The 13,484-nt window shown below is 39.3% G+C and overlaps 1 protein-coding gene and 1 long non-coding RNA gene across 3 annotated transcripts in view; one reads left to right on the top strand and one right to left on the bottom strand.

The window, feature by feature from the left end:
- HSPA12A (heat shock protein family A (Hsp70) member 12A) overlaps positions 1 to 13,484 on the bottom strand; it is a 55,790-nt gene that overhangs the window by 16,209 nt on the left and 26,097 nt on the right. For both annotated transcript variants that reach the window (XM_027726101.2, XM_039387157.1), the window contains exon 6: positions 12,804 to 12,920. In XM_027726101.2, coding sequence (XP_027581902.1) covers positions 12,804 to 12,920 — 117 coding nt within the window. The remainder of the gene's footprint in view (positions 1 to 12,803; positions 12,921 to 13,484) is intronic.
- Positions 2,199 to 6,334, top strand: LOC113990560. Its single transcript, XR_003541665.2, has 3 exons — positions 2,199 to 2,318; positions 2,769 to 3,131; positions 6,237 to 6,334. It is a non-coding gene; the product is annotated as an uncharacterized LOC113990560 (long non-coding RNA).

Here is a 13,484-nt window from a genome sequence, read left to right as displayed (position 1 = left end):
TAACAATCAATATTTCATACCTTATGTATGTAGCAGTTCTACTTAGACCATGAGAGATAGCACATTAGTCTTAATATATATATATATCCGTACACAGCACAGAGAGAATGCAGGAAGGGGAGATGATAAAGAACATGAACACACACAGAATGCGAAGGAGGAATGGAGCAATGAGGTTGTTTTAATACAAGCCCTAAGATGAAGACTTAGGAGGCAGTACATCTGTCCCATCATTACAGCCAAGGAGCAAGGGACAGATGGGAGAAAAATATTGAGCATGCAGAGAAAAAGGAGGGAAAACAGCAGGCGGCAACACAAAGAAACAGTGATGCATTTGTTAAAAATATTAATTGTAGACATTTGTGAATCTGCTGTATTTTACACTTGCTGCTTTCTGTTTGCCTCACTCCATGTTCTTGCCCACTGCTGCCCAAGTACTACTGTAATTAAGAACAGAGATTCATAAATTAACAGGCCTGAACAGGACAGATCTAAACAATGTCTAGATATTCAACATTCTATAGATCATTCTGGCAGTGGGACAGATGCATCAATTTGCTTTTTGCCTAGGGCAGATTATAGCAGACTTTATAATAGCGCAGTGTCTTGACTTTAGCCTGCTAAGGAGATTTTCTTTCTCCCATAATACTCACTACCAGTATAAACCCAGTGATCACTTATGAGACATGAGGGAAGCAGCCATTTCTCCAAAACCACAGAAGTGGAAAATTCATCATGGAATTACAAAAAATTCTTTGAGCACCAAAAAAGTTCTTAAAAACAAATTTATTTGCAGAATATGGCTGCATTTATACACCTGGAAGAAGCAAAGAACACTATAAAAAGAACTATGCTAAAATTCAACTTTGCTCCTATGCCTAAGGACTAAGATTCCATTTTTTGACAAGAGAACTCCCAGATTTTCACTCACTCCAGTAACACAGGTCTGTGAGTTGGTGCCAGTGCATTGCTGTCCATGTGTCAAGATTCATGATCGACAGCAAGCCTCAAAGTGCTTCAAAGTCTCATGTACTGGAGCATTAATAACTTTACTATTCAGATGCAGGTGAATTCTCAACCTGGCTCACTAGCTTTGTTTTTATAGCCACAGATGTGTCACCAGGAGAGCCATAGCTGACCACAAAACATTCCTGATTCTGTGAACAGCATTAGCTGCCAACTGTTAGCCTAATTCATCATTAGCGAATACTCAGGTCTGAACTGAAGCTCAGTATTAGCAGTCTGAGCACTTCCAGAGAACTAAACAATTTTCACTCATTCCACATGCAGAATCATCATTACTACAGATTTAAAAGATGCTCCTTTTAAAACCCAGTCTCACGTGCCACAACACACAGCAAAGAAAAGCAATGTTCTTTTATATTGTTTTAATACCGCCCCGCATATGACCTTAAAGACAGCATTATAGTAGAATATTCTACATAGTCTGAACCTTTTCAAAAGACAACGAAAGCCATCAGGTAGGCCTAGATGAAAAGGTCCCATCTCTGAAAGCTGCTGTAATCAGCATTTAGCTGTAGTCCTCCACAGCCAGGCAGGAACGCTGTTGTTCTATCAGGCTTTATTTATTACACCACAGTGACCTCAAAAGAAATAGTATGTTAGGAAATACACCACCATTGACAAGGTACACATTTCCTATTACTACTCTTTCAAACTACAGAAAGCAACAGTTAAGAGGTTTTTTCAGAGAGATACATCAGATATCTTTTTAAAGAAAAGAAAAAAAAAAGCCTGACCACTGATTTGTAACACAAGGAACATACCTTACATGGATTGCACCTGTTTCTTTGAGTTATAAAGCTGACTGAAAGAACTGATTGGATGAATTCTAATTTCCTGCTTTGATATATTTTGTAGTCATCCAAGACCTAATTCAGTACTGCCTCAGGGCTGTAAGCACTGCATTCACAATTAACAGGACATTTCTAGATACAGAAATGAAGCATAAATAGAATAAACAGATAAACACGTACAAAAGAATCACTCTCATTACACAGTTGCAAAAACAAGGCGCACAGACTAAAGCATCTTTTCTAACTTTGCGTAGGAACCCACAAAAAGGTAGGAAATTCCTCCATAACCCCAGAACTCCAGTTCAGTGTCCCAGCCAAATGCTAGCGTTGGCCAAACAGCAAGCTTCCATTTCTACCTGTGACACGTAGCACATGCAGAAGCTGCAGGGACAGCTACATCACAGCTCCACCACAGCCTTGGGTCCCCACTCTTCTTTCACAATTTTTCACCTTCACCAACTGCATTACTTTAGTCACTTCTGAAGCAACGCTGCAGGCCAGGTGAGTGCAATGATCCATTCTTCTGGTTGGTAGAAAGAACCTTTCAAATGTGTTTTACTACTAAAGCCCCATTTGTAGGCACCAGAGACAAAATTTAAACGTTGGATCCCATGAAACAGCTCCATAAAGATACCATGGTTCATTAGGAAACGAAGCTCGGCAGGACAATATCATTCAGCCAAAACGACAGAAGCTGAGAATTAACATCAACATTTTGCTATTTTCCAAGATATTTATTGTAATTAGTAACAATAAGAAAGGCATGATTGCACGTTAAGCACCGTGCAGGCGGCATGAAGAAAGTATTGTGCAACTGAAGGAAGGCGAGACAAAAGAATGGTTGGAAATGAAGTGCCTCGTGCAGTTCATTGTGTGAAGGGATTCATGGTAACACCATCCACTTAGTGCCTTGCTAAGTGAGCTCCTCTAATCCTCCTCCTTTTTCACTAGCTAGCACTTTCTCCAGTTCCGTGCCATCCAACTGGGATGTCGCAAATAAACGACTGAGATCTAATTACGGAGGCAGAGCACGCCAGGAAAGAAGATGAGCAACACGGGAAAAGACAGCACTATCCCAAAGAGGTGCACGAGGGGGAGCTCAGCTGGCCGGGAATGGGGCAAGTGGATATCACAAAGCTGCAGGAAAAGCACAGTGCATGCAGTTTTGCTAGATCTTCAGCCGTGAGAAGCCTTCACAAAGAATGTCTGAAAATCACTACAACATCACATACACCAATGCTTTGCCTTTAGACTTTAGAGTAATGAAGAGCGCTGCAGTACAGTAAATATCGCGAATAAACAGAATACAGTGAGGTCAGACAGCCCAGTTATCTCTGTCCCCTTATCTGTTCAAAAATAGATGCTTAAAATTGCTGAACAGCCACAAAATAAACAGGATTTTCAAAGATTCCTCTTAGTGACCACAGGAAAGAGGCTGGGTTTGCCAAAGGCAGGAAGAAGAGCTGCTGGGTGCTCCCCTGCTCTCAGAAATTTATCCTCTGGATTTAAGAGCCTAGATGAAAACTGAATACTAACTTTTTTTTTTTTAATCCAGTCAACACAATGTTTGGGTGGTGGTTGATACTGCAAAGATCTGACATTTACAATGTCATAGAGGCAGGTTTTGCTTTACAGAACCAAGAGCATTTGGCTTTCTCTTACACAACATTTTCTACACAAACATGCATATGCATTATAGATATACATAGATGCACACGTTTTCACACTATTATTGCTGGTTGAGCTAAAATTAGGCTTGTGGCACAGATCCTAGTCTGATCAGGTGCCACTCATACTTTGCATTTCACAAGTGAGAAAATAGTGGATAATTATCACAGCTGCAGAATTCCTTCAGTGTCAGTTCCCCCTTCTGTACAGTAAAGTGACAAGACAAAGATACTCATCTCTCTGTGAGAAAACTGCTTGAGAAAGCATAAATGAATTCTCAGGCTATGGTCAAATAGAAGTAACTTCATTTTGCAGATAAGCTATGGAAGATGAAAAGTGGAAAAGCCACCGTTTTAAGGGAGGGGACACAAAACTGGAAATTAATAGATCCCTGTAATAGTTCTTTTATTTGCTTTGCACAAGCATGAGGGATTAAGTAACATGAAAGACACAGATGGATGAACCCCAGTGTAAAAATCAGCCTTTAAACTGTCCTTAGGATTTTGGGATTATCCTGAGACCTCTCTTCTGATACTGCAGATATCTTTATACACTATTTCCCTGCTTTTAAAATACCAGAGCATAGGATTTGCAGTGCTTTCTGAATTCCCAGGGCTTGCCCATACCAGAAGCTTGTACAAAGTAACTAACCCACAGAAAATTCACAACCTTCCCACAGTCTTCACCTAGCCTGAACTTATTGCTGCTCCAACTTCAAACAGAACTCACAAGCTGTGAACTCCTGTGAAGGGAGTTTTTAGGTGAAACCTTCTAACCTGCAGGTAATCAGGACAGACAATAATAAGGTGTTTCATATTTGCACCTGTATCACTGGTAGGGTGAACATCACCAGACAACATATGAATTCATTCCAGTTAATAGTAACACTACTCCCCATTTCAGAGTTGCACATGAACCTGTATGTTGAAGGAGCAAGAGATTTAGATTAGATTTTATTTATAATTAAAATTAGTTTTATGGTGGAAGAAACTCTTGGTGGCCAAGGAGCAGCCTAATAGCTGCCTGCAGCTATCTGAAGGGCAGTTACAAAGGCAGCAGAACACAACTTACTCTCAGTCTTGCCAAGAGATATAATGAGGGGCAACAGCCACATATTGCAGTTCTTAGACTTCAAATTGGGTATTATAAAACCTCCTTTTTACTAGAAAGGTGATGCAGCACCAGAACAGCTGCTCAGATAGGCATCTCTGTCCCTGGAGATTTTTACAGCTTGGCTAAGAGAGCCACTGCTGAGCTGGTGTTGGCAATAACCCTGCTTCAAATGGAAGGACAGATCAGATAATCTCCAACAAACACTTCCACTTAGTGCTTCCAGGATTCTAAAATGCTGCAGGTATTCTACACTGAGAAAGACCAGAAATCCTTCCCAAAGGCCACAGACCTACACACTTTTTAATCCCTTGTCTTTGTGACTTTCACGTCAAATCCTTGAGTGTATCAGTGAGAGGGAGCCCATTGTGTCTGACAGTATGACAGCAGTACCAGCCTCTGCTACAAGCCTGCAGCTATTCAGGTCCTCACAGGTTTCTGTATGGACTGCAATTAGAACTTTTGTTTAAGTGTCTTGGGATCAAAAGGAAACATTTGTCACAGCACACTTCTTTTTTAATCTGAAAATATATAGAGCACAACAGCTCTAAGCAGTCCTTTAACCTTAAATATCAGCCAGCAGTCATTTAAAAAGTGACTGCAACATATTGAAAGAAATTAATGTATCAAGGATGCACAAGCTGAATTTACAATATTAACATAACCTGCACTCCAAAAAAATCTGCCTCGGTCCAATGTCTTGTCGGTGAGGGAAATTCAGTTCCTAATAAATTCATTTTCCTGTATTTCATTGTAGAGTTAAAATATGGTCTTTATGCTTAAAAGTATGAGAATGTTGTCTGAAATAGCAGATATGGACTTCAAGCCCAATTTTTTGCATTCAGCTCTGCTACAAGCTTCCTATATAACATTTTACAAGTCACTTGGACTAAATTTTGTGAAACCACCCCCTAAAGCAAATGCATCAACTTCTGAGTATCCAACTCAACACCAAGGTTTTCAGTGGAGCTATTTGTGAAGTTTGTTGGGATGGGGGGTACTTGTACTCTGAATAATCATGCTGGCTGCCAGTCCTGCAGCTGATCCCACTACTTAGCAAGGTGCTTTGAACCAAAGCAGAACCCATTTGATATTTCACTTCTGTTTACCAACCCATCAGTAAAGCTATTCCTATGACAAGAAACAATGTACAGCCTGTAACATTTCTCCCTCTTAATGGCTGTCTAGAAACTATGGCATTATCTCATTCTGAAAAGCAAGAAAATAAATGGGGCACCTGGAGCTGTAATGAAGTGTGACTTTTATTTTCAGCACACTCAAAATAATGAATTTGTGGAGTTACATTGGCTACAGCCAGAACTGCTGCATTTATGTGGTCACTGATTAGATGAAGCAGTTTGTTATAGATGGCTAGGCTGTCTTATTGAGATAAATGCCTTTGGTAAGAACAGTCTGATTGCCTCAATTTATTTTTCCTGGTGTTGCTATTACCCAGCTAAGAGTACAGACTGCTTTACCTGAGTATTTCTATACTTTATATTTTATAGATTATTTTTATAATCTATTCTTTTATTTTAACCTGAACTTGGAATTATTCAGGACTGTATACTTGTCAGGTCTTCTGGATTTTGTATTACAGTTTCCCTTTTTTAACCTATAAAACCTTTTTTTTTTCTTTAGGAAGGAAAGTGGAGCATAAGGAAGGATATACCTGAATTAAGACTATTGGCTACCTATCATGAAGCAGCACTTTTGTTTAAAATTCATGGAGAAGGTTCTGCAGTTTACCTGTGCTTATTTCTCAAAAAGCTTCTGTGAACTGCCCATAAGAAAGATAATTTCTTGCTACACACAGGCAAGGCACTTGATTTCAGGATCATTATGAGAGAGAAAAGGATTTCTTGTATTTGTGAGATATAAAAGAATACCAATAGTTACAGCAGACCTTACCTAGGACACCAGATCTAGTCTATCACAATTTGGTCTCAGAAGTAATCCCAGAAATATAGACAGAGGTTTCTAGGGAGAAGCATCTTGGATCCCTTATTAGGTAAGAACAACCTATGAAATTACCAATGCTTTTCTCTGTGCAAAAAAAATCTCCAAATTGCTTGTTTTGTTGTACCTCTGCCCTTTCATTCCCCCAGAAGTTTCTCAGGTACTGGAACCACAAACAAATCCAAATTAGCATTACTAAAGCTGAGTCACATATTGCTGAATGAAAAACGTGGTAAGGTGGAGGTTATGTTTTTGACAAGCTGATGGGACCACAGTGGCATTCAGTTCATATTTCATTAAGGTGATGTTGCTGCAGCTCATTCCCAAGGGATTGTTGCCACAGATCACATTTGTTGCACAAATGAAAGCTTAGCTCCAAGTGGCATTACCAAGAATTTTTTGCTGCATTACATTATATCCCCCAAGGTGCAGGAGAACATTACTTGCAAGTTTCATGACTAGTGTGCATTAGAAAAATGAAGCCATTAAATTCTCATAAGCTTTTCAATTTTTCATGTTATAATATTCTAGAAATGCTTTTTTGTACCATGGGCATGCATCAGTTACCACAACAGCAAAGCTTGACTCTTCCTATTTAAGTCTAGTTTCACATTTCTAGTGTGTCAGGCTCTCTCCTTTTCTGTATTTTGAAATATCCTCATTGTAGGTCCTTATGGTTCAGGCTGATTATATTAAAAAGACACAAGTGGCCTGACTGAGTGGACTTTCACAGAGAAAACGACAGGCTTGCTCTTTTCTGTTAGTTGCATCTTATTCTGTACCTTGGGCTTTCTGATTTTCCTTAATATTTTTCACTACAGTTCCAACTTCACCTTTTATTTCTTTTCTCTGTAACTTAATACTGGCATCTAAGATGTCTTTTAGACCTATCTATTATCCTTCACCATTGTCCTTTCTATGAACTAATTAAAAACAATCAAACACGCTAGTTTTAGATCTTGTCCACATTAATTTACATTTGTTTGTGGACTTCTGTCATTCCCTAATGATTGTAGTTTACATCCTTTCAGACCATCGTTTTCTTCTTTCGGTTGCTAAACGCCATCTAGACACTCTTTCCACCAAGCAGAATGAAGAATTTAATTTTTCGTTATTTCTGTTGGCTTCAGTGACCTCTCAGGCAATGTCTAAGATCCTGTGAAATGTGTTTCAAAGCTTTAGAACATAAGCACAGATGCACTCTGACAGAATGCTATGAAAACCTTTTAATTTACTTGGATAGCAAAAGAAAAAGAAATTCTCCAAATGTCGCAACTTGTGGCATAGAGGTGGACAAACAGAAATGTAGGACTAGATTAGCAGATGGCTTTGTCAACTGCCTCTGCTTTCCCGTGAACCTGTCTGAGTAACTAAAATGTGTAAGCAGAGATTGATCAGTACACATTTTCCACTCTGTAATCTCCACCCCTCAATTAGTTATCTTTTCCTAATTAAACATAGCTACAAGATGCAGAATCCTCCCTAACACATCACTCAATAAGCATTTTAATCCTTATGATTAAAAGGATCTTAATATCATAAAAGTGAAAGCACAGACTCAAGAGATCCCCCAGAAGCTACAAATAATCAAGGTAGTTGATGTATGAACACTTCTGCCTCATCTGTCTCACTAACAAGTACTGTTTAAAAAAAATCACCAGCTTCCTAGTGCTGCTTATACCTTTATATGTGGTTTATAGCAGAAGCCTCACACTGTCCCTACACAAATAAATTTCAGTTGCATGTGTTTTCTGTACCGAAGAACAGACTTATGAAGGAGTAGGTGTAGCTCAGCTTCACAGATTACAATCTGGTTAAGTCTCTCTAGTCATCTTTTTAAAAAAAACAAACATACTTCACATCACGTTTTTATCAGCAAGGAATTTTAGGTGCTGTCCCATCAATCTTTCATCACATTTGTTTATTTTTCTCTGAAGGTTTCTACAGAGCAAGCTAGTACTGATCGATGTAATGTAATGTGAACCCCAACACAATGTGTTAAGTAATTCCCATCATGCGTATTCCATGACAAAACAGATATGAAAACAATAATAAACATCCAGCATAGTAGCTGGTTAAAGAAAGCCTCCGGAATTTCTGGCTCATATACTTAAGCCTATAACTTAGACTACCTCTCTTTTTGTTTATATGAGCTTACCATGCAAATGATTTTATTTGCTATTTGTAACTGAAAGATAAATCTACTTCAGAGCTCTATAACTCCATTTCAAAATCAACAGCTCATATTAAAAAGAAAAACCCCCTCAATATTTCGAAGTAGACCAAATGAATGATGTTTGCCAGCCTAAAGAATATTTTGGGCAAGTTTATGAAAATGCAACATCCTTCCCTTTCCTTCTCTCTGCCCTGAGCGTATTTGTTATGCCATGTTTTACTTCCTTATTTTATAGCTTCTGCATTCCCATACTTCTGTCACACTCCAAACTCTTCCTTAAAACTTTACTCCTATTAGCATGTTCAAGGAATTCCAGCCTGCAGATTCTGCTCTGCACTTACTGTGCCCAAGGAATGTGTATTGAAAGATGAGCTGGAAGAACGTCTTTACTAAAAAGAAACAACGCGCCAAGAGTATTGGATCCTGTGTTCCTCTAATACACAACCTGCGGTGCCTGAATCCCATTTGGATAAGGGATTAACAGTGCTGCTCACAGTAATATATTACAACAGCAAAGTGCTGCTAATGCTGAACCAACGATTCCTGCCTGCCTCGATATAAAGCGTTCCTACACAAATGTTCTTGACTACTTTTAAAGTTTCACCTCTCTACTAGTGGACACACTGGGTTGGTTTTTTTTGTCATCAGTAATACAAGACTAACAAAACAATGAATTTTCTTGTGTTAGTAGGACCTCAGGTAACACAGAGGTGGGATCCAAGTTCACGTGTAATTCTGATGAGGCCGTAAGTGCCAGGCCATGCTCAAGAGCAGGAAGTGGTTTGCTTCCATGCCTAAGCCATTCTTGCATTTTGGGGTCTAAACCTCAGGCCCAGTGCAGGTAGTTGCATTGAGCTCCCTCTGCAAGGACAGCAACAAGGACAGGTCCCATCCACACGAACAGGGTGGAGTCCTCCCACATGCTGTCCAACTGGACCATGCTGACAAGGACTTCCAAATAAGAAAATATATCAGCAATTTGAATTTATTAGTCACAATGTGAGTTCTTCATGAGAATGGAATTTTTTCTAATACTGGCAAATACAGCACTTCTGACAGAACTACACCAAAGCAAAGAATTTGAAACAGAACAAGACAGAAACAAGACAAGTTAATGGGACACAGAAACAAGAAAAGTTAATGCTATTTATGATACCTTATACTTTACTGGTGAGGACAATGACAAACCTGACTAAGAATCCTAAGAATCATTATTCAAGATGTAACAAACAGTGATGCAACACACATTAATCCCAGCAGACAAGTTTTGGGAAAGGAAACAAGCCTAAGTGGGTCCTACAGAGTTGACACTCTGCTCTTGCCACAGAGCTCTCTCCAGTTGTGACCAGACCTTATCAAGTGTCACGCAGCTTCAGAACCATCTCTGGACACACAGGAATTAAGCACGAGGGACAGGAAGAAGCACCTGTTATTCAGGAATAAAGCAATTTTGATTCAGCAAAGTAAGCTGTAAAGACGTGCAACTTTCTACATCCTACCAGACTTAGTCCCTCAGGAGGCCCCAGAGAGCAAGATAAATGAGAACAAACAAATACCTGCTTCAAAGAGGTAATAATAACTCAGGTATAAAAAGAGTTAAGGATACACAAAGCACAATAGATGAATACAGATGGGGCAGGCAGAGTAACAGCACGAAGCAATGAGGAGTAGTTTTCCCATATAAATAGACTAATCACAGTCAAGTTTTTGTAGGCATGAAAAAAGCCAGCATTTTAGAAAGGGTTTCAGAAGAGGAAACTGAGTAAGCAATACAGATACTCATGTCCAGGACATGCAGCTTATGCATGAGATGACACAGATGGAGTCAAATGTAGGTTGATTCCCTGTCAAATATGAGGCTACAAAAGTCTTTAGTGGCAATATTCTGAAGAGATACAAACCAGGTCACATGACAGCTGCCAAAAGCCAAAGAAATGATGCTGGAGTAACCAAGATGCAAAATCACTGACATCTTGGATGAAAGCTCAGCAGCACGAACAGGAAAAGCTGCCATGCAGACAGAATTAGCAGGATTTGGATAGGCTGGATGGGAAGAGAGGAAGAACTGTGAGCTGCTGAAGGGAACCACCCAGATTACCCATTCAATGAGAAAGCAGCACAGCAGCTGGAAGGGGACACTGCAGGAGCTCTTGGGCAGATTAAGAGTTCCAGGTCAGCAATGTTTTGTCTAAGGCAGAACAGAGATGAGGGGATGTCAGAGGTGCACTGAGATTGTGCACCATCAGTTCAAAAGCTGATGGATGCTGAGAACAGCAGCAGATTTCCAACACTTCTTACTCTACTCGATTAATTCCATTAGCTTTGCCTAGACAAGTACTTAACCCTTCCAGAAAGGCTAGGCTTTACATTGTGAAGCAGTGACTGAAGCTGTTAGTGGTTTTGCTCTCTTAGAGCTACCTCTGCTTCTCACAGATTACTCAGCAGATTTTCACAGCTCATTAATGTTTCCCACTAGTTAACTCTCAGCTTAGACTAGTGGTTGTACTGCAGTGTGTTTCCAGTAACAGGGTTTCTACCACTGCCTTTTCACACTTCTCCCTACATGATGTGCCGATTACTCTTACAACAAAAGTGCTCATTTTCAAGATGCTTGCATCTTCCAATAGCTAGCAACAAGAGCTGCAACTTCTGATCCATCTGTACATACTGGTTTGAGGAATGTGTTGGATCCAGCAAGAGGAATCTGAAAGACTGAATGGCATGCAGAATTCTCACTTTTCTGCATTTGTTTCTTCATCCCCACTACTTTAAAAACAATCAACCATGTGTCAAGTTAACATCAATTATTTCCCTAAATTCACGTTTTCCTGCAACTGCTCACACACCCCGAGTTAAAAGCCTTGTCAGTCCTTGCTGTTTATCAAGCTTGCCCACAGAAGTACACAATCACAGACACAACCACAGACACAGACACTAATTAACAACATTCCATTGTGCCACAAATGAGAAATGCCAAGAGATCTACCTTACCCTGCCCTGCTCCTTCCACAGCTCCCACTTCACGAGCACACATGCACACAGACAGCAGGCAGACAACAATATACAGAGATAATGAATGGGTCTCTAGTGTTTCAGATTTACCTACAACCGTGTCCTTCCATCAGAACTTTAAGAGTGTTTTGCTTCTGGCACTAGCATTAGCAATCCCACAATACAGACTGTTAAGAAAAATGTTGCTCAACATTAGAGATAGTTAGAAACAGAGTTAGAAAAATCTGGGTGCTTCCCAGGACCACTCAGCAAATTACTCATGAACTGGTAGATATTTTACGAACCGTGCCCCACACAGCTGCTGCCAATGCGTTATGCAAGTCTCCGACCAAAAATTAAAAAAAAAGAACAAACCCCCCCCCCATAAAACCAAAAACCCCAAACTGAAAATGAATATGCTGATGAAAATGCACATCTCGTGTATTAAAGACACAAACTGAAACTGAAATAAAGGACATGCACACCGAAAGTGGACATATCCAGGGGGCGGTTGGGGGGAAAGAGTTAAATGCAGATAAACCCCTTACTGGTGAAAATAACAGTTGAATTTAATTTTATATCCAGACTATCCAGTTCAGAGTCCTTTCATTCCTACTGTGGGAAAATGGGAACTGGAAAAAAAGTCCCACCAAGGAGGCTCTTTGCTTTCCCTCTTTTTTGTTTTTTTTCCTTTTTTACTTTAAAAGTCTGTGATGACCTAAAGAAAGTTAACAAAACAAAACTGTGTCCAGTATTTTAAAATCAACTTTCCCTTGGGTCTCAAAACTGCATCTGTTCCATGTGCACTGAATTCAGCTCAAATATATTGTTCAGGATGACTAAAATATCAGTCTACAGTGAGGGACATGAACATATAAAAGTAAATAGAAAGAAAAAGGCAGTTAAGAGGTCAATACATATAGCTTAAGCTACTGCTTGGTAGAGTTAACTCCTCTTTCAATATTTCTAAACCATTATTTATACAGTTTATACTAGAGCTAATTGTCCCAAATACAGTTTATCATTTAGCCTACTAACTAGGGCTTTAAAGGGGCATTTTTATATTCAGCCTGTAATATTACCTTGTAGGCAGCTTGTCTCATAAACTGCTTTGCAGGCTGTTTCCAAATAGCAGGCACTGTAATAACCCATCTTACTTCAGTGTTTTCGAAATCTGAGCCTCCTTGGTCACTGAGCTCCTAAATAAAAGGAAAATAGAGGTGAATGCAAAATCATAGGTGTCTACTTTACAAGAAAATATTATTTTCTGCTGGCTCCAGTAACAGTAACTCTTTCTTTTCAATTTTCTTCCTGTTACATCTATACTACGAGTCAGGATTACTTCCAACCTGTCAAGAATGCTTTACTGTGCCAAAAGGTGGGATTAGGGTTGAAGCTTTCTCAAGGAGACCTATAGAAAAGTTTGCTGCTAACACAAAGTAGAAAATTTGGTTTTTGCAAAAGCAGCAATTTACAGAGTGTTACAAAACATTTGTATTCATTCCTAGTTGTGGTGTGGTATTTGCTGTTGGCTTCAAGAATTCACACATCTTGATTAACAGACAGAAAAATATTTGAAGTATCACTGATGAACATTATGTTTTACAAACTGGATTTTTCAATTACTTCTTTATACACCACTTACCCTTAAATCAAAGTTTTACAATGCAGTTAACAAGGGGAAGTTACAGTTAACCCCCTTTAAAAAAATGACTGATGGCTCCTTCAAAATTTTGCTTTAAGCAAACATTCAAGACTAGTTT

The sequence above is a fragment of the Pipra filicauda genome, unplaced genomic scaffold (genome assembly GCF_003945595.2).
Source record: "Pipra filicauda isolate LSUMZ 115617 unplaced genomic scaffold, ASM394559v2 scaffold536_size338551_pilon, whole genome shotgun sequence".
NCBI classification, from domain to species: Eukaryota; Metazoa; Chordata; class Aves; order Passeriformes; family Pipridae; genus Pipra; species Pipra filicauda.
Note: the sequence above shows the minus strand (reverse complement) of the source record. Positions and strands in the feature narration are given on the sequence as shown.